The sequence below is a fragment of the Erigeron canadensis genome, chromosome 5, assembly GCF_010389155.1.
Source record: "Erigeron canadensis isolate Cc75 chromosome 5, C_canadensis_v1, whole genome shotgun sequence".
Classification (NCBI taxonomy): domain Eukaryota; kingdom Viridiplantae; phylum Streptophyta; class Magnoliopsida; order Asterales; family Asteraceae; genus Erigeron; species Erigeron canadensis.
The window spans coordinates 21,591,701-21,610,893 of record NC_057765.1 but is presented as its reverse complement, the minus strand read 5'-3'; the positions used below and the strand labels follow the sequence as shown (position 1 = coordinate 21,610,893).

Sequence of the window (19,193 nt, the reverse complement as noted above, 5' to 3'; positions counted from 1 at the left end):
TGATCTTTACATTAATTAAAAGCGTGTACAAATCTAAGATTTTACACACTTATTAGTGTGTAAAAATTTTCTTCGCACTTTAAATGTGAAACTTGTAACTTTTTTCTCACTTTTTAGTGTACGTAGACTATTTGTATACATTTTTAAAGTGCGAATAACTGAGCAAATATTTTCGTATTTTTAAAAAGTGGTGCGTACAAACGATAAATTTTTTTGTAGTGATACAAATTTCAAGCGTTGCTATTTACGCAGGAACACGAGGAGCTGTTTGATGATCTTCCAAGCTCTACTATCATCGGTCGATCGTGATTGTTTGAGTGGTTGGGGAGGACATGTCATTTCATGTCTCTTCAATTGTAACGTGTGTTCTCCAGATCGCAGTTTTGTTATAAGTATTTGTTTCATTCAGTATCGTTTTACTTGTGCATGCAAACTACATTAATTATGGAGTTTAGATCTTGTCTAATAAAGAACTTCTTTCAGATATCTTATTTAAAATATGAAGAATATATATAAGCTGGTATAGGGTCAAATGCAAGAGGTTTGACTTTTTCATACCACGAAGCTTTCAATCTCTTTTGGTCCCGTTTCAAGTTCTTTGATAGTTTTGTTATATGAGGTTGGCGGTATATATTATTGTCATACAGTAGAAAATTTCCTTACAAGGAAATTATGGTAGACAAATTCATTATGGTAGAACAGTAATGTTACATGAAAACTGTCAAAAGCTATCCATTTAGCCTGGATTATTTTGGTGCAAAAGTTATACGTCTTTAAGCATCATCGTCGTGAGAGGCAAAACTTTTTTGTTTCTTTTGTGATCTTTAGGAGTTGAAAGTTACTTATCATGATGAATACCCTGGAAATGTGTTTTCCCTCTTCTTGTCATTCACGAGTTTTCTTGTGTTGAGGTATTTTCTGTAAAACCCGGAGTAAGTACATGCTAATCGGCTAACTGACTTATTGGTCCAATGTTCAACATGGCCGTATATGGACAAACATAAAAAATCACGACGTCAAAATCTCCATGATCAAAAATCTATTTCAATCCATGTTTTGCTCTTGAAGGCAACTCTATTTGAATAAATTAGTTGCAATTTTGGATCCACTGAGACTTGTTAGACACATATATGTTAACTTAAGTTGTAATTACTAAATTGAAATTTCATGATAAACTAGAGATTATGAAGAATGATATATAGACGGCATACAAACAAGGGACAACACCAACTTTTGATTTCAGAACTTAACAAATAATGAATAAATCAAATAGATTTAAGAATTAAGCAACAAATTTTTAAGCTATAACTGAGCTTTTACGACACACTTGTAAATGGATATATCTCATATCTAATGTTACAACTTCCACTAATAACTCTCCCACCTTGCTTCCCATCACAACAGCTCGGAAGTTCACTGATTGCAGAATCTAAACAATTCTTGCACTCATCTGGTGACAGGTCCCTAGTGCACTGAACCAGTCCATAAATCTTGTGTGAACCTTTTAGGTTGGTTTCACCAGCAGCGTACATTAACTTTGGGTCAGTGTAAGCCGTGACTGACAAATTGCTCAACAAGTTCTTGGTTGCCAAGTTAAATGATGTCGGGTCACTCACATTGTTCAAGTTCCACATGTATAACTTGACCTGATTATCTATTTGACCAAAGAAGTTAGTATTGGAATATTTCAAGAGACATTGGTCGTACCATATAGTCGCAGCCTTGTTGTTTGGACAACGCTTGCGAATTTCAGCACTAGCATTAACAACACAAGCCATGCAGTCTTTGCTTGATACGTCACCACGACACATAGAAAGACCAAATGCTTGAGCTTGGTATTGACCCACTGAGCTCATTCCAAAGCCGTTTGAAGGAGTTTTGTAGTACAAGTCACCAAGGAGTTTGGTGAGGCTTTGATCATATGGACTATAATGCGTAAAATTACCAGAATCGTTAGAACACAAATGGTAAAGAGGGTCAGCCCCTATAACCATTTGGACAAATAGAAAAAAGAAAAGGACACAGATGGTGAAGGATGACATCTTAATTGGATTGTTGAATGGAGATTGAGTATGATTTGTGAGTATGATTTTTGATACATCAGTGGTATTTATAAATATGGGGAGATAGAAATGAACCTATAAGCCAATACATGGTCAAATGTTACAGGTTTGACTTTTTCATATTATGGTTTGATTTTTTCATATTATGAAGGTTTCAGCCCTCTTTTGGTTCCATTTTCGAATTATAATATCATATGAATTAAGCCATAAGATTAAGTCAATTAGGTAGAAAAGTTTAACGCAAGTAACGCTATAATTATTATCTCATAGTTGGTTTGAAATTTACCAATAAAGGAATTTTTATACATAAAATTTTCCTTATTGTGATTACATTAATGCATGATAATAGTACCTGAAATTCAGAGACATTAAACTATGAAAACTGCACTAATGTCGATCATAACGTTGCATCATGAGAATGAACTAATGTGAAGAATAGCCAACAATTACAAAGGATCTTACTAAACTCAATCAACCAAATAGGAGAATCAATCGGCCCGATTAGGTGTTCCTTTTTATTATTAATTATTATTAAGAGTTCTTTTCATACATTGATCAAGATGAATTAAAGGAAAGGTACAATAAATTGTTCTCTTTCTACAACGGTAAAATTAGATACGAAAAATATATTGAGAGAATTTCTTGAGGAAAAAGATAAGCATAGCCACACATCTGTATATCTTCAACCTTAGTTGTGTATAAGCAAGAGCAAACCAGAACCTCCTTTCACATTATCTTTGTCCATCTTTAGTCCCTCTAGAATCTAGAAAGACATACTTGCACAACTCTTAACCCAGAAGTAAGAGGACTTATACAAATATAACCCAAAGTTTATATTAACCTTTTTAACACCCTCCCTTAATATAAACTTTGGTAAAAGAAAGAAGAAAGAAAAAACGATTACTGAAACAAATTTATAAGATTAAATTTGGAAAGTAGATATTCATGTTGAGCAACACACAAACTCTTTGTGAAAATGTCAGCAGCCTGCTCAGTGGTATCAATTTTAACAAGATTAATCATCCCTGAAGCAATCTTTTCCCTTACAACATGAATATCAATTTCAATGTGTTTTGTTCTTTCATGAAGAATAGGATTGTTTGCAATAAGAATTGCAGATTTGTTATCACATAAAACATCAACAGGTAGCAAGTTCTTTACTTTTAAGTCATGCAAAATACTCAAAATCCATATCACTTCACAAGTTACAGTGGCCAAGGCCCTATATTCAGCTTCAGTGGAAGACCTAGACACAGTATTTTGCTTTTTACTCTTCCATGATATTAAGGAATCTCCCAAAAAAATGCAAAATCCAGTAACAGACCTTCTAGAGGTGATACATTTACCCCAATCAGAATCTACATAAGCTTTGAGAGATAAAGTATTACCTTTAATTACATGAACACCTTTACCTGGATTCTTTTTCAAGTATCTCAGAATTCTGAATGCAAGTTTCAAGTGAGAAACCTTAGGAGCATGCATGTACTGACTAAGGCAGTGAACAGAATAACTAATGTCTGGTCTTGTAATAGTAAGATAGATAAGCTTGCCAATTAATTTCTGATAAATAGAAATGTTTTCAATAAAAGGATCATCAACATTCTCTCTATCAGAAAGAAGCAAGTTCATATCCATTGGAGTCTTCATAGGTTTAGAACCTAGTAATCCATATTCAAATAAAAGATCCATGCAATACTTCCTTTGTGTTAAACAAACACCTTTAGAAGTGTCAATTACTTCTATTCCCAAAAAATATTTCAATTTTCCTAAGTCTTTTATCATAAACTTAGAACTTAAAAACTGTTTAACATTGGTAACTTTATTAATATCATTGCCAGTGATAACAATGTCATCAACATAGATAAGTAAGGCAATAAACAAGGTATCATGACTTAAAGTAAAAAGTGAGTAATCACTCTTACTTTTTATGAATCCATATTCAATAAGAGCACTAGTAAGCTTATGATTCCATTGTCTAGGAGCTTGTTTCAATCCATAAAGAGACTTAACAAGCTTACAAACCCTAGTATCATCTTTAGAAAAATAACTAGGAGGCAATTCCATATAAGCATCTTCATTTAACTCACCATATAAGAATGCATTATTGATATCTAATTGAAACAAGGTCCAATTATTATGTACAACAATATTCACAAGACATCTAATAATTACCATTTTAACTACGGGAGAGAAAGTTTCTTCATAATCAACACCAGGCTTTTGGTTATAGCCTTTAGCTACCAGTCTGGCTTTATACCTTTCTACTTCCCCTGTAGATTTATATTTAACTTTATATACCCATTTACATCCAATAGGATTTCTACCAGAAGGTAACTCAGTTAAAAACCAAGTGTTATTCCTATATAATGCTTCCATTTCTAAATTCATTGCTTCAACCCATTTCTGATTTTTAGCAGCCTCATTATAAGAGGTAGGTTCTTTATGTTTGTTAATTTCAGATAGAAAGCAATATATTTCAGAACTCAAGTTAGAATAGTTTAAAACTCTTTCTATCCCATATTTCACTTTCCCATCTAACACATAATCATTAAGATTCCTAGGAACATTAGACTGTCTATTAGACCTCCTAGGTTGATGAGTGTTGTCCATACTTAAAGGTTCATTAGGAAAATCAGGATTACCTAAGAACCCTCCCTCAGGAATATCAAGGTTATCCCCACCATTAGACACCTCATTGATACATTCATTAGGTATTGCTGTGCCACCCAAATCTCTGGCAGCATCATTGCTACCAGTATCAATGGCTGCACTGCCATCACCTTCTATAATTCTTCAAGGTTATCCCAACCATTAGACACCTCATTGATACATTCATTAAGTATTGCTGTGCCACCCAAATCTCTGGCAGCATCATTGCTACCAGTATCAATGGCTGCACTGCCATCACCTTCTATAATTCTGTGATTGATGTCATCATTGGGACCAATGGAACCAACACTTCATCAACCCTGTCAAAGAAGGTAGTATAATCAATATCATAGCTTTCATTAAGAGTATTTAACTTAAAAGGAAACACATGTTCACAAAACTTTACATCCCTAGAGTAAAACATACTTTTATCTTCAAGACTAAAGAGTTTATACCCTTTCTTTGAATTTGAATAACCAATCAACACACACTTTTCTGCCCTTTTTGAAAATTTATCATCATTGTTCAAGACAGTTGCATAACATAAACAACCAAAGCTTCTTAAATGAGACAGAGATGGTTCAAAACCAAAAATAAGTTCATATGGACTTTTTCCATTAAGAACAGAAGATGGAGTTCTGTTAATCAAATAAGCAGCAGTCAACACACATTCAGGCCACATATACAAGGGAATACCTCCCTGAAACAAAAGGGATCTTGCCACATTTAAAAGGTGCCTGTGTTTTCTTTCAGCTATTCCATTTTGTTGTGGAGTGTAAGCACAAGATGTCTGATGTATTATACCATAAGAATTAAACAATGCAGTCAACTTTGCATTAACAAATTCAGTACCATTATCAGACCTAAATACTTTAACCACCTTTCCAAACTGAGTTTTAATAAAATTCATGAAGTATAAAATGTTTTCATATACTTCAGTTTTATTTTTGAGTAAAAAAACCCAAATTGCCTTAGAATAGTCATCAACCACAGTTAGAAAATATTTGAACCCTTCTCTGCTAACTTTCTTATATGGACCCCAAACATCAAGGTGAATTAAATCACCAATACACATAGATTTATGATCACTTATAGAAAAAGGTTCCCTAGTTTGTTTGGCTTTATGACAAGTATCACAATTATCAATTATATAATTATCAAGTTTCAGTTTATCTTTCAAAACCTTTAAAACACCATTTGCAGGGTGTCCAAGTCTAGAATGCCAAAGATCAGAAGACACATTGTAACACATTCCAAGGAAATTACTGCAGTTATTAACAAAAGTATCACTTACATCAAGCAAATATAGCCCTCCATGAACTCTACCAGTCCCCAAGTTTTTCATTGTTCTCAAGTCCTGAATATAACACATTTTTTCAGTAAATCCTACAAACAACTTACTATCTTTATTTGCCTTATGCACAGAAAACAAGTTCACAAAATAATCAGGAATGTATAAGACATCAAACAAAGTAATTTTATCTGTCAGTCTTACATCACCAATTTTTCTTATTAAAGCAGAAGTTCCATTTGGATGATTTACCCTTAAATTAAGAGATGTGACACAACAGAATTAATAAGTTTAGAATCACAACACATATGCTGATTTGCACCTGAATCATTAATCCAATCCTTTTTACTGGGTATATGATTAAATTGAATGTTTGAATTAAAAAAGGTAGAGGACATAAAAGCACCTGCCATATGTGCCTGCATACTTGCCCTTGATTCTTGACTATCAATAAAACTCATTAGTTTAGCAATTTGTTCATTAGTGAGAGGTAAACCAGTAGAGGAAGCATTAGCATTGCAAGTATTATTATCAGAAACTGCATGAGGTTTTTCATTCCAAGATCCATTTTTATCATTATAAGCATTGTTATTAGAGAAATTTTTATTTTGACTTTGAAAGACATTTTTCTTTTTATAATAGTTAGGATAACCAACAATTTTAAAGCATTTATCTATAGTATGACCTTTTAAACGACAAACAGGGTTAGCACATATCAAGTTATCATTTCTAACAAACTTCTTCTTCTGGTCATTATACTTAGAAACAAAAGCAGAATGCACAGGTTTAGCATGATTCATAGAAGTAGAATTTCTATGTGATTCTTCCCTAGACAACAAGGCATAAGCAGATTTCACATCAGGTAATGGATCTTTAGTGAGAATAGTACTTCTAACAGGCATATATGTTTCATCAAGACCCATAAGAAACTGCATTAACCTTATTAAGTCATGATGTGTTTTAAATTCTTTAGCAGCCTTACAAGTACACACAGGTAACTTCACCATAGCATCAAATTGTTTCCAGAATGTGTTTAACTTGTGATAATATTCTGACAAAGAAGAACCATTCTGACTTAGTGTGTTAATTTTGTGATGCAGATTGAACATAACAGAACTATCAACCTTGTCATAAGTTTCTTTTAAATCTCTCCAAACTTCACTAGCAACTCTTGAAAAAATCTGTCCCATATACAATTCTTGACTAACAGATCCTAAAATCCAAGAAAGAACCACAGAGTTGCATCTATCCCATTGTTTAGCAAGAACAGGATCACCATCATTTTTCTCACATGAACCATCTATGAAACCTACTTAATTTTTAGTTTCTAAAGCAAGCATCATAGCACATGACCACACATTGTAATTTTCAGTACCGGTCAATTTAAAAGACAAAATAGGAGCACCACTAGTATCAGTAGGATGAAGGTATAAAGGGTCACCAAAATCAAGAGCACTCACAGCAGTGGTCTTAGAACCACTACCAGTAGCAGTTTCATGAGCCATAATCAATCAGATAACAATCAAGTAAAGAACAAAAAATCACTTGATGAATCAAGTGTCTTACGTAGGTTCAATACTTTCTAGGAATTGCACTTGTAATGCAATTACTGCTCGTCACTTACCTTTTGAGTGCAATCATTTCTAGCAGATCAACTGATGAAATGGTTGCATGTCAATTGGATCCTAGCCATAATGAAATTAATTGTTTATTTTGTAAACGTTGGGTAATTAATTTCTTAAGGATTTATTATCGAAAATACCGATATATGAACTTAAATCGGTTTTGTAAATGGCAATAAATCCTTCACAAAACATACACCAATCGGCTTTCAGGTCGATGCTAGAAAGAGAAAACTTTCTGAAACCAATTTCAATGACTGTTTTGTCAATAGAGAATTGTTCTAAGAGTTGAAAAGAAAACCGATGTCATTTGAAACTCAGATACCGCTATTCCTGATGCGAATGCCACTGCTTTGCAGTTGGAAGCATAAACTACTCGGTACAATCGACATATTGAGGTTGCTTATTTGATGCTAGAAGCATGTCTCTTGAGCTTCAAAAAGCAATTCGGATTGCAAAATCCGTGATATGATCAAATAACTCAAGTCTATGTACGGAAAACAAGTTGGAGAAGAACTTACTTGAGCTAATTGAGTCAGTCCATAACTTGAACACGAGTATGGGAAACCGGTAAATGCTCATGTACTCAAGATGAAGAGTCACTTTGAGCATTATGGAAAGGTTTAAACTATGCGTACCTTCTGCCGATTCTTATTGGCATAAGAGATAATTGCATATTTTCATAGCATAGTTAGACTTCATATCAAGTTGATTGAGTATGAAGAAAACCTTTCAAGAAATCTGAGATACCCCAAGTTCTTATGATCAAGGGGGGAATGGTTTAGAAAGCAAAGCAACCATAAAGCTAAAGGCAAGAACTTAGGAAAGAGAAAACAAAGTGTTTAGTCTCAAAACCTTAAAAGACCCTTTAGAAAAAGGAGCATACGGCTAAAGACCAGGCTTGTCATCACTATGCTATAGTGAGACACTAGAAGAGGAATTGTCCTAAGTATCTAGTTGAGTTGAACAAGAAGAAGAAGCAAGTTGGTTTAACCAATTCTTCAAGTATCTTCTTAACTGAATTATAAGTGTTGATGAGATTCAAATGATGATTCAATAGCAAAAGAGTCAAGTTAACTTGGACTCTATCTGTCTTTGACATTGTCATCTTGTTTAATTTTGTCAAGAAACGCATTTAAAGACTTCCATGTGAAGATATCTTACTAATCAAATGATGAATCATTTGATAAATGTGTGTCTTTGGCATTATCATTAGCAAGAAACGCATTAAAAGTCTTCAATGTGAATAGATCTTACAAATCAAATGATGAATCGTTTGATAAATTCGTGTCTTACGAATTACCGTTAGCAAGAAAAGCATTGAAAAACTTCAACGTGAAGGGATCTTACAATCAAATGATGAATCATTTGACAAATGCATATCTTGTATTTTCGGAAAGATGACAAGTATATCTTTTCTGCATAAAACCGGAGAGGGCTAAGGAACTACTTGGACTAATACATATCGATGTATGTAGCCCTTTTAGACATATGTCAAGGAAAAATACTAGCTACTTCATTATTCTATGAATAATTTCAGTCGTCATGGTTATGTTTACTTGCTTAAACATAAACATGAAGTCTTTGAAACATTCAAAGAGTTTAAAAATGAAGTAGAAAATCAACTCGGTAAAACCATCAAGATTCTTCGTTCGGATCGAGGTGGTGAATACTTAAGCCAAGAGTTTAAGGGTTATCTTAAAGCATGTGGAATTGTCCAACAGCTTACTCCTCCATATACTCCTCAGCATAATGAAGTGTCTGAAAGGAGAAATCGAACCTTGTTAGACATGGTAAGATCAATGATGACTCGTATAACTCTCCCATTTTTGTTTTGGGATTATGCTCTAAAGACTGCTGTACGCATTCTCATTATGGTTCTAACCAAAAAGGTTGACAAGACATCATACGAATTATGGCATGGTGATGTCCCTAATTTGTCTTACTTAAGAGTCTGGGGATGTGAGGCACTTGTGAAACGCGATATGCCTGACAAACTTGAACCCAGAACTACTAAGTGCATCTTTGTCGGATACCCTAAGGAAACGATGGGTTACGACTTCTATGATCCCGCCAAAAACACTGTTCGTGTTACTCGATATGCTGAATTCTTTGAAAAAAAGTTAGTTCAAGAGAACAGTGGGAGGGTTGTAGAACTTGATGAGACTCAAGAGGAAGATGTGTCACCTTCTGAAGATACTAGAAATCATCAACTTGGGGGGGGGAGTGTTCAAAGTGATGAACCTCAAGTCGATGATAATGAAGCGATTCCACTTCGTAGGTCCGAAAGGACAAGACGTCCTACCGAAAGACTATGTCTGATGGTAGAAGAAGACGTTGTTGGAGATCTCGATGAACTTCTAAATTTCAAAGCTGCATTATCAGATCCAGAATCTGACAAATGGCTTGAAGCTACGAATGTGGAAATGAAATCCATGAAAGACAATCAAGTTTGGTGCTTGGTTGATCTTCCACAAAATGCTCAAACTGTTGGGTGTCAGTGGATCTTCAAGAAGAAAACTGACATGGATGAAAATGTACACACCTATAAAGCTCATCTCGTGGTGAAAGGTTATACTCAACATTTCGGTGTTGATTATGATGAAACCTTTTCTCCAGTCGCGGACATTAGAGCTATTAGGATTCTCTTAGCCATAGCTGCGTACTATGACTTTGAGATATGGCAAATGCATGTTAAGACGACCTTCTTAAATGGTTACTTAGATGAAGAAGTTTATATGGATCAACCGGAAGGCTTTATTGATCCAAAACATTCCAACAAAGTATGCAAGCTTCAAAGGTCCATTTATAGACTAAAGCAAGCATCAAGATGTTGGAATAAATGGTTTGATGAAGAAATCAAAAAGTTTGGTTTTGTTCAAAATCCCGATGAGCCATGTGTATATCGCAAAGCTAGTGGGAGTAATGTTACTTTCCTTGTCTTATATGTCAATGACATATTAATCATAGGAAAACACATTCCAATGTTGCAAGATGTTAAATCCCATCTTGGAAAGTGTTTTGCCATGAAAGATTTAGGTAAAACAGCATTTATTCTTGGAATCAAGATCTACCGAGATAGATTAAAGCGGTTGTTTAGACTAAGTCAAAGTGCTTATATTGATAAGGTCTTGAAGCGATTCAAGATGTAGGATTCTAAGCATGGTGTCGTTCCCATGCAAGAAAGACTTAACTTATCTAGCAAGAACAGTGCTTCTACACCTAATGAGGTGGAGCATATGCGAAAAATCCCTTATGTTTCGGTTGTGGGATCTGTTATGTATGCGATAAGATGCACTAGACCTGATATTGCGTTCACGCAAAATATAGTTAGCCACTATCAGCAAAATCCCACATAGGATCATTGAATTGCTGTAAAGAATATTCTTAAGTACATGTGTGCTACTAAAGAATTATTGTTGGTGTTTGGTTGAAATCCCGATCAAAAATTCAAATGGTAATAGAATTTGTGATGTTGGATTTCAGACTGATAAATGTGATTCAATGTATCAGTCGGGATACGTCTTCATTGTTTAAATGAAGGCACGGTGGAATGCTATGAGCTAAAAACCACAGTTGCCGTGTCTACAACAGAGTCTGAGTACATTGCCGCCTCAGAAGCCGCAATGGAAGCAGTCTGGATAAGGAAATTCATTAGCGGGCTTGACGTGATCCCCGCAAATGAATTACCCACTGATTTGTACTGAGATAATACCGGTGCATTAATCATTGCCAACGAACCCGGAGTTCAGAAAGGTGCTAGACATTATGCTAGACGATATCACTATGTTCGTGAGCAGATCGAACTAGGGGAGATCAATTTACTCAAAGTTCACACAGATTTTAACTTAGTTGATCCTTTCACAAAAGCTTTGTCTAGGCCTAAGCTTGAAAGGCATGCCGAGGGCATAGGACTTAAATTAGCTAGTTATTTCATGTAAATCTGTTGTTTCGGTATTTGGATAAGGGATGTTAAACAATTTATATTTTCATAATGAAATAAAGTATTTGATATGTTTGATTTCATTCAATATTAAATTGTGTCCTATATTTGCATGTTTAATCCTTGAATATTTTATTATTAAATATTCTAAATTATCCATTGTCGATTAATTATATGGGAATATAATTAAACAAAGACAAATGTGAGTGATTGGTTATATTCTTGAAATATGTAATGGATGGTTCCCACCAGACTCACATGATATCCATAGCGGATGCATATCGGACTACCTCACTAACGAATTATCACTTTATGGATCGACGTCATTAAGTGAAATTCGTAAATGGTTACTTTTATTGATCCTTTGACTTGAGATACAAGTAGGTCAGCATGTATGAATCGCACTTACTAGATGTAGTTCTAACTCACCTGAATAAGGGGGTACATAAAGGGCTATTTTCAGAAAGTGTCGTGAAGTATGATGACTGACACGTGTAGTCAATACAGGATTTGTTCCTTCAATTTAAAAGTTGAAGTATGATACCATTGGCGCCCTCATTAGGACTAATTAAAGATGTTTGCATGGCCGTGCCCAAATAAATCCAGATGGTTCTCGATTATATTTGGTAATCATTAATTAGTTATAAAATGAGAAACATAATCGTTAAATTATGAAATGACCTTGATCCATATTCATATTTAACAAAGGTATCGGAACAAAGGGATAATAAATGCCTTAACCGTTTAAAACTATACTTAAATGTTTTCGGGAGCATTGGCGTGTTGCTAGACGCTAACCAATGTTATTACCTTCATTCGTTACGAGCTCAAGTGGGAGCTGTTAGAATATGATCACGTAAAATGAATGTATGTCCGAAAAGTATTTAAGCCTACAGGATCACACCTCAACGTGAATGTAACTATAAATTTATTAATATATTAAATGTAATTTATTAATTAATTTGATCACAAAAAACTAACGGATGTCCGTTAAAAGAGTTAAAAGTTAACAGTACTTAACTAACGGACTTAACGGAGAAGAGTTGGAATTAGGAAACAATTAGGAGGCCCTCTAGAATGTTCCTAGAGGGGCTGGTCGAAATTGGACTAGGAGAGGGTTTTACAAACCCTAAACTTGGTCATCAAGTTTCCTAAGTCTATAAATAGATGCCCAATCTAATTGTTTTCTACACACAATTCATTAGGTTTTCTAAAACCCTAAAAATCTCTTCTCTCTCTCTCTTGGTTCGGTCGACTACAACAAAAGGAAAAGGGTTTTAGGTTTTTGTTTGGGTCGAAAATCAACGCTAGGAACAATGGGTTGTTCGGTTCGTGATCAAGTACTAGCATACATACATTCCAACGTTGTGTGTGCAATCGTAGAGTGGTTTAATTCAAACCTTCTTATTAAGGTTTCTTGCTTAACTATCTCCAATTTAAGGTACATATTCTATACTTTGGTTAATTAATTAAACTACATAGATTTTATCATCCGTTGCGCGCTTTGTGATTTGATTTGATAATAGTTATATAACCCAACATTACTCGTACAAAATTTGTAAACTAACATCAGCTCATGACTTAACTAGCTTCTATTAATTGTATATGAATTTTCTTTACGATTTTTTTCTCAGTTTTGTTGAAAATTCTATAAAAAAATTATAATTGTAGAAGGTACATACAGTTAAGGACTTCTCAATGTGTAGAGGGGGAAAATTTCATTCTGTACATATATTCAAATATTGGAGTTCAAAAAGATGGATATGTTTCCGAATGTTTTACGTACTTGCGTGTAAGATCTTGTCAGTCATTCAATATAGAGATACCTTGAGTATCGAAAGTACCTTTTTAGCTAATGTTGACTATGTATTATCTTCAAAGCTTATGAATAAAAGACAACATTCTTAATTAATATGTACTATGTTAGCTCACGTACAGTCAGCCTGCTTGACGAGAGCATGGGTTCTTTCACAAATACTACAATGCTAGCGTGGAGAATCTGTATTTGGCCTACATTTTATGTGATTTGGACCAAGAAACATAAAAGTGTTTAAGGCTAACTAATGTTGTCTTCCGGATTTAATAAACTAAAGAAGTACAAGTGCGGACCTATGGATGGTCCAGTTTTAATTTTCCGTCGTCAAGTAAAATAGTACACATGTTATGTCATATCCACATTTATATGTGATTGTCACATTAACTTGTTAGAAGTTTTGTCATTAATTGTTTTGGTACACACTGCGAAAGGTCTTGTGGTCATTATCTTCCAGATACACTTCACCTTGGTACTTTTAGGTAACGATAATGCTTCTCGTACCTACTTTTCTCCTTGTATGGAGGGACGATTTTTACATGCTTCTGCATTCTGCTATATGCTGCCATCAAAGGAATGAAAAACATGTTTTGGCTGTCTTTTTGCTCTCTAAAGTCAATATACTTTTCGTTTCATGTGTATCATGTGGATCATTATTGTTAATTAGCTAGGCCAAGTTTTTTTAGTTTTAGTCAGCTGTATATCAGTTTATACTTTGTGAAGTGATAGAGTCTGGTAGCGACTTTGTATTTATGATCTTTTGGTAACAAATTCTGCCTTTTATATATGAATAAAAACAAAAACAAATATAGTTGATTAATTACATACTTGAAAAGAAAATTAAAGCTTTTGTTACAATTAAGTATTTTAATAAACTTTTAATTATTATATGTTATAACTAGGTCTTTTACCTTGCGCGATGCGCGAAATATTATAAGTTATTGTTAGATTAGTTTAATTTAAACCCTTTGACGTAGACACACACGGTAACTAATATTTTGTTTAATTAGTTCAATGCGATTATTATCTATTTTGCAAACACATTAATAAAAACAAAACAATGTTAAATATGAATATAATAAATATATCAAATTATCAAAATGTTTTGAAGATACATACGAAGATGAGAAATAATGTTTACATGTAAATATAATTTAGATAAAAACGGAAAAAAGAAAATTAGATGATGCAAAATATACATAATTTAATATAAGCAAATAAATAAAGCTACATATATTTAAGAATGACTTTTTACTGAAACAAAAATATCCATATACATTTTTGTAGCAAAAACATAATTGCATATCAACGAAAAACCCATTTACACCAAATACTACATAACATTTACATTCTTCAATGTTTATGAAGCTAAAGGGATCATCTTACAACTTATCAAAGAAACAACTACCCTCATAAAAAGCTTCAAACTAAAATACTAAATCCATAAAAATTTGAAATAGTAAACCTTCTTTTCTTGTAGTTGTGCAACCCGAATTTACTCAAAATTCACTTAGAGGAAAATAAATAAATTATGAATCACGTAACAAAAGAGTTTTATATATGATATTAAAATATTAATATTATTAAAAGAGCTCACATAAAAATCAAAACATTTTATTAAAGAAAATGATGACAAAATTTATTGTTTTATGCATTAGTATACAAAATAAACTTTGTGCTAGTTGATCAATGGGAAACAATAATGTGTATGGCAAATCTTTTTTTAATATAATGAAAGAGTATACTTACCTTATAAAATTGAATCTAAATAATGAAATAAATATAGTTTCTTCTTTTTCACATATAAATATTGTGGAAAATTTATGGAGACGCCACGTAACATAAATCTTACGTGACAAATTTTTTAGAATAACTTTGAGTTTGAAGAATGCTTTAGAAGACTCGGTTTCCTATGGTTTTAATAATTATATAGATAGATGTGCACTCAGTTATTGAATTTAACGACAGCTATCGATTAAGACCTGTGTCTTTCGTACTTAAAAATAAGGATCTTGCTAAGACCACGTAATCGGCTGTTAGCTAGGTACCCAGGAAATACCAAACAAAAGCTCCTAGGAGCTAGAAAATAATTAACAGAACCTGTTAACATGGATCGGACCTTGTTGTATGAGTAGAACCTGTGTTTCACCGATTGAAGCGTGGATTGTTCATTTTGAATTTATTGAATTGGAAACCAAATTATAATATTGCAACAAACAAAGTCCATGATTCATATAAAATAGTCAGCTTTGAGAATAGTAAGCAGCAAAGGTTAATTAATAGCAAAAGATTACTTATTAAACTCTACTAGTGGAGATTTAAGTATCTTTTATGATATAAAACAAGATCGCTATCTAATTATATATGCATTTACCTCACTATCAACCTAGCTGCAATTATTTTTTAGATAGAAAAAGTTCTTCATTAATTAAGTATACATAGCACTAATTATTGTTATTAGTAATAAACTAATAATAATTAAATCTAATCACCCCATGTGAAAATAAAAAGTCAATACTATACAGTGAATAGTCGATCACTTTTATTTTATAAGTAGCCATGCCCAATGGCCTAGCTTGTGAATACAAACTCTCTTTGTGTCACATTTTCTATACCTTAATTAGTCTTGGGAGATTTCAGTTTTAAGATGGAGACGAAAATGGTGGTGGAGAAAGCTGATCAAACAGCATTTGAGGGAGATAGTGGAGGATATTATGTATGGTCAAGCTCAAAATCACCTTTGCTGAGCGATTTCAAGCTCGGAGCAGGAAAACTTCTTCTACGCCCTCTTGGCTTTGCTCTTCCTCACTATGCTGATTCCTCCAAAATCGGATTCGTTATCAAAGGTAAGGTTTTCACTTCAAGGCATAGTGTAACTTATACGAATGCTCTTAATTATTATCGAAAGATATGCGTAATTAACTTAAGGGTTGGATCAACTTGAAAACGTCTTGACTTTGAAGACAGATGTCAAGCATTCGATCTTCACTACCTATGTAAACATTATCTCTATCTTAGGATAGAGGTAAGACTACTATACATCGAGAGGCGGTGCCAAAAGGGGGCAAAGAGACCCTCTTATATGAATATTTAATTAAATTTTTTTTCTCTATCATGTGATAGAGGTAAGACTATTTTTGTATGTATGTTTGAATTTTTTTCTATGAATTTTAAATCTTGCTCCATGGATCTACCTCTTGGTTTCGTATCAACCTTGTCTACATCTCACCTTCTTATACCTCTATCAGAGAGGATCGGAACGCTTGTTACTTTACTTTTCTATAACTTGCGTAAGTAGTATCTGAACTTTCACGAATAATCATTTCTTTTTTTTGAATCTCAAACACAAATTCTACGTACGTATAGTAGTTGCTAAGTTAAGCTAGCATATATTTTGATACATACAAGTCAGATCATAATTACCATGAAATGAAAGATGAAATTTAGTTATTGAAAATAAATTTCTTAGCATTACTCATTTAAGTTTATCTAATAGGTACTTGCACAGTTGGGTTAGTGGCACCAAATAGTCCAGAAGAAAAAGTTTTGTTGATCAAAGAAGGGGATGCAATTCCACTTTCATCAGGGGTAATTTCATGGTGGTTTAACAGTGGCGATACTGATGTTGTCATTGTATTCTTGGGTGAAACCAACAAAGCTCTAGTCCCTGGTCAATTCACATACTATTTTGTTTCGGGAGTTCTAGGAATTTTAGCTGGATTTGGATCTGATATCGTAGGTAAAACTTTCGATCTTGACCCAAAAGAGTCAGAAAATGTTGTAAGCAGCCAACCCGGAGCATTACTTGTTAAACTAAAAAGCGGAATTAAATTTCCTGAACCAAGTAAACACACAAAAGAAAAACTATTCGCGACCCTTAATGAACCATTGTGTCACACTTCTTACATAGACGGCGGATCTGTGAATTCCTTGACAGGAAATAACTTTCCAATGCTTGGGACGATCGGTCTTAGTGCAAGGTTTGTGAAGTTAATTTACAATTCTATGTTGGCACCAAGTTATGTAGCAGATGGATCGGTCCAGATGAATTATGTTGTTAAGGGAAGCGGTAAGATTCGGGTTGTGGGAAGTGAAGGAAAGCCTATATTGGACAGTAAAGTTGAAGAAGGAGACTTGTTCATTGTTCCTCAGTTTTTTCCTAGTGCTTATACCGCAGATGATTGTGGAATGGAAGTATTTTCTATCATAACTTCTTCAAAGTGAGTCATATTTTTCCCTGCCACCCTTTCTAAACGGGAAGTGATATTCGTACAATTATATTTACCACATCGTATGAGTTATATAGCTAACTGTACAAGTTTATACTGCACAGTTTTGACAGATGTATCAAAATAAGTGGTACGAATATCACTTCCCTTTCTAAACAAGGGACAAAAGGGCCAATATCTCCCGAGATATTTAAATTTTGTCATGGTTTAATATTTTTGTTACATAAATTAGTTATATTTTTACCATAAAATTCAAAGAGTGATTTTTTGATATGAAATTATAAAAGATTTTTATGTAAGTGAATAACAGCCCTAAGAGTTGTTATAGAAAAATCCTTTTTAATTTATACTTCAATCATAATGAAATAACAAACACCTTTCTATGAATTAACAAATCTAGAAATTAAATATAAAAATTATATATGATCACCACGCGGATTTCACATTTATTTACTTCTTGTAATTAGTTATAAACTAAATTAAGTTCGTGTGCCTAATTATTTATATATCATTTTTCTAATATTGTAGACCTATTTTTGGACAACTGGCTGGAAATACTTCAATTTGGAAAGCATTAGCTCCGATAGTTTTACAGTCTACTTTAAACATTAATCAAAAATTAGAACATTTGAAGTGGAAGAACACAGTATCCATCATAATTGTTCCTGGATCCAAGTTAATAGATGAAAATGCATAAGGTTGGTCTTGCATATGTTGTGATCAACACTGATCAATAAGTCGAGAGCCAATATAACAAGCTCTATGTTGCTTTAACTTGGTATTAATTTGTTTATGTCTGTCACTCAACGTTTTGAGATCTTATTCTTATATATATTGTAAACTTGTGAAGTAAATTGATATGTTTTGTATTAACGTAAGTGTATTAATTTTATTAATTGTGCTTCTTTTTCTTTTGGGTAACAAAAGTATAGGCATATGAGTATTGATAGTTTGATACATACGGTTAAAATATGTAGAAGCCTAAACATGTCTAATTAAGATTCATATATGTTTTGGTTAATGAAAAAATAAAATAAAATAATAAACAACGTTGTATGTGAGAGGGACCTATTCACCTAGCAAATTATTGGTGATGTTGTAAAACTTTAGATAGACATGCTTTACTCTTTAGGTTAACTTCTCAACTTCATATAAGTCACTTTTTGGGACTAAATGAGTGTATACTTATTTAAACTTACGGTGCCATATATAGCACTACGCATGGAGCAACATCTACACGTTAAGGTTTCGATATTTAGGAGCTTGAGACAATATTAATATCTTTATACTATGTGATTGTAACATTCGTGATTTTTGACCTTATTTGACTTGTAATTAAACGTGATTAAATGTAAACGCTTTCTTGAATTTATACGAATTATGGAACGTTTTGACGTGTTTTAATATAACGTTGAGTTAATTGGGGAAACGGTTTCGTTTTAGCATTTAAATGTTTAACGAATAGCTATTGGTCGGAATTAGCGAAGCGGGAGCCTCCTTTTTGGACACCAAGGCCGGCCCCCTACTCCCACACCCACACACTCTTCTCTTCTCTTTTCCTTATCCTTCCCATATCTCTCCCT

At 33.4% G+C, this 19,193-nt stretch overlaps 2 protein-coding genes across 2 annotated transcripts; one reads left to right on the top strand and one right to left on the bottom strand.

Annotated features, from left to right (window-relative positions):
* Positions 1-1,163: 1,163 nt before the first annotated feature.
* Positions 1,164-2,669, bottom strand: LOC122602196 (cysteine-rich repeat secretory protein 38-like). The gene is made up of 2 exons (XM_043774910.1): positions 2,416-2,669; positions 1,164-1,926 (listed from the first exon to the last, which is right to left on the bottom strand). The coding sequence occupies exons 1-2, from the start codon at positions 2,430-2,432 to the stop codon at positions 1,317-1,319; spliced, it is 627 nt and encodes a 208-aa protein (XP_043630845.1). The 5' UTR covers positions 2,433-2,669; the 3' UTR covers positions 1,164-1,316.
* Positions 2,670-16,019: 13,350 nt separating this feature from the next.
* Positions 16,020-18,452, top strand: LOC122602402 (13S globulin seed storage protein 2-like). The gene is made up of 3 exons (XM_043775091.1): positions 16,020-16,227; positions 16,878-17,601; positions 18,139-18,452. The coding sequence occupies exons 1-3, from the start codon at positions 16,029-16,031 to the stop codon at positions 18,305-18,307; spliced, it is 1,092 nt and encodes a 363-aa protein (XP_043631026.1). The 5' UTR covers positions 16,020-16,028; the 3' UTR covers positions 18,308-18,452.
* Positions 18,453-19,193: the final 741 nt, after the last annotated feature.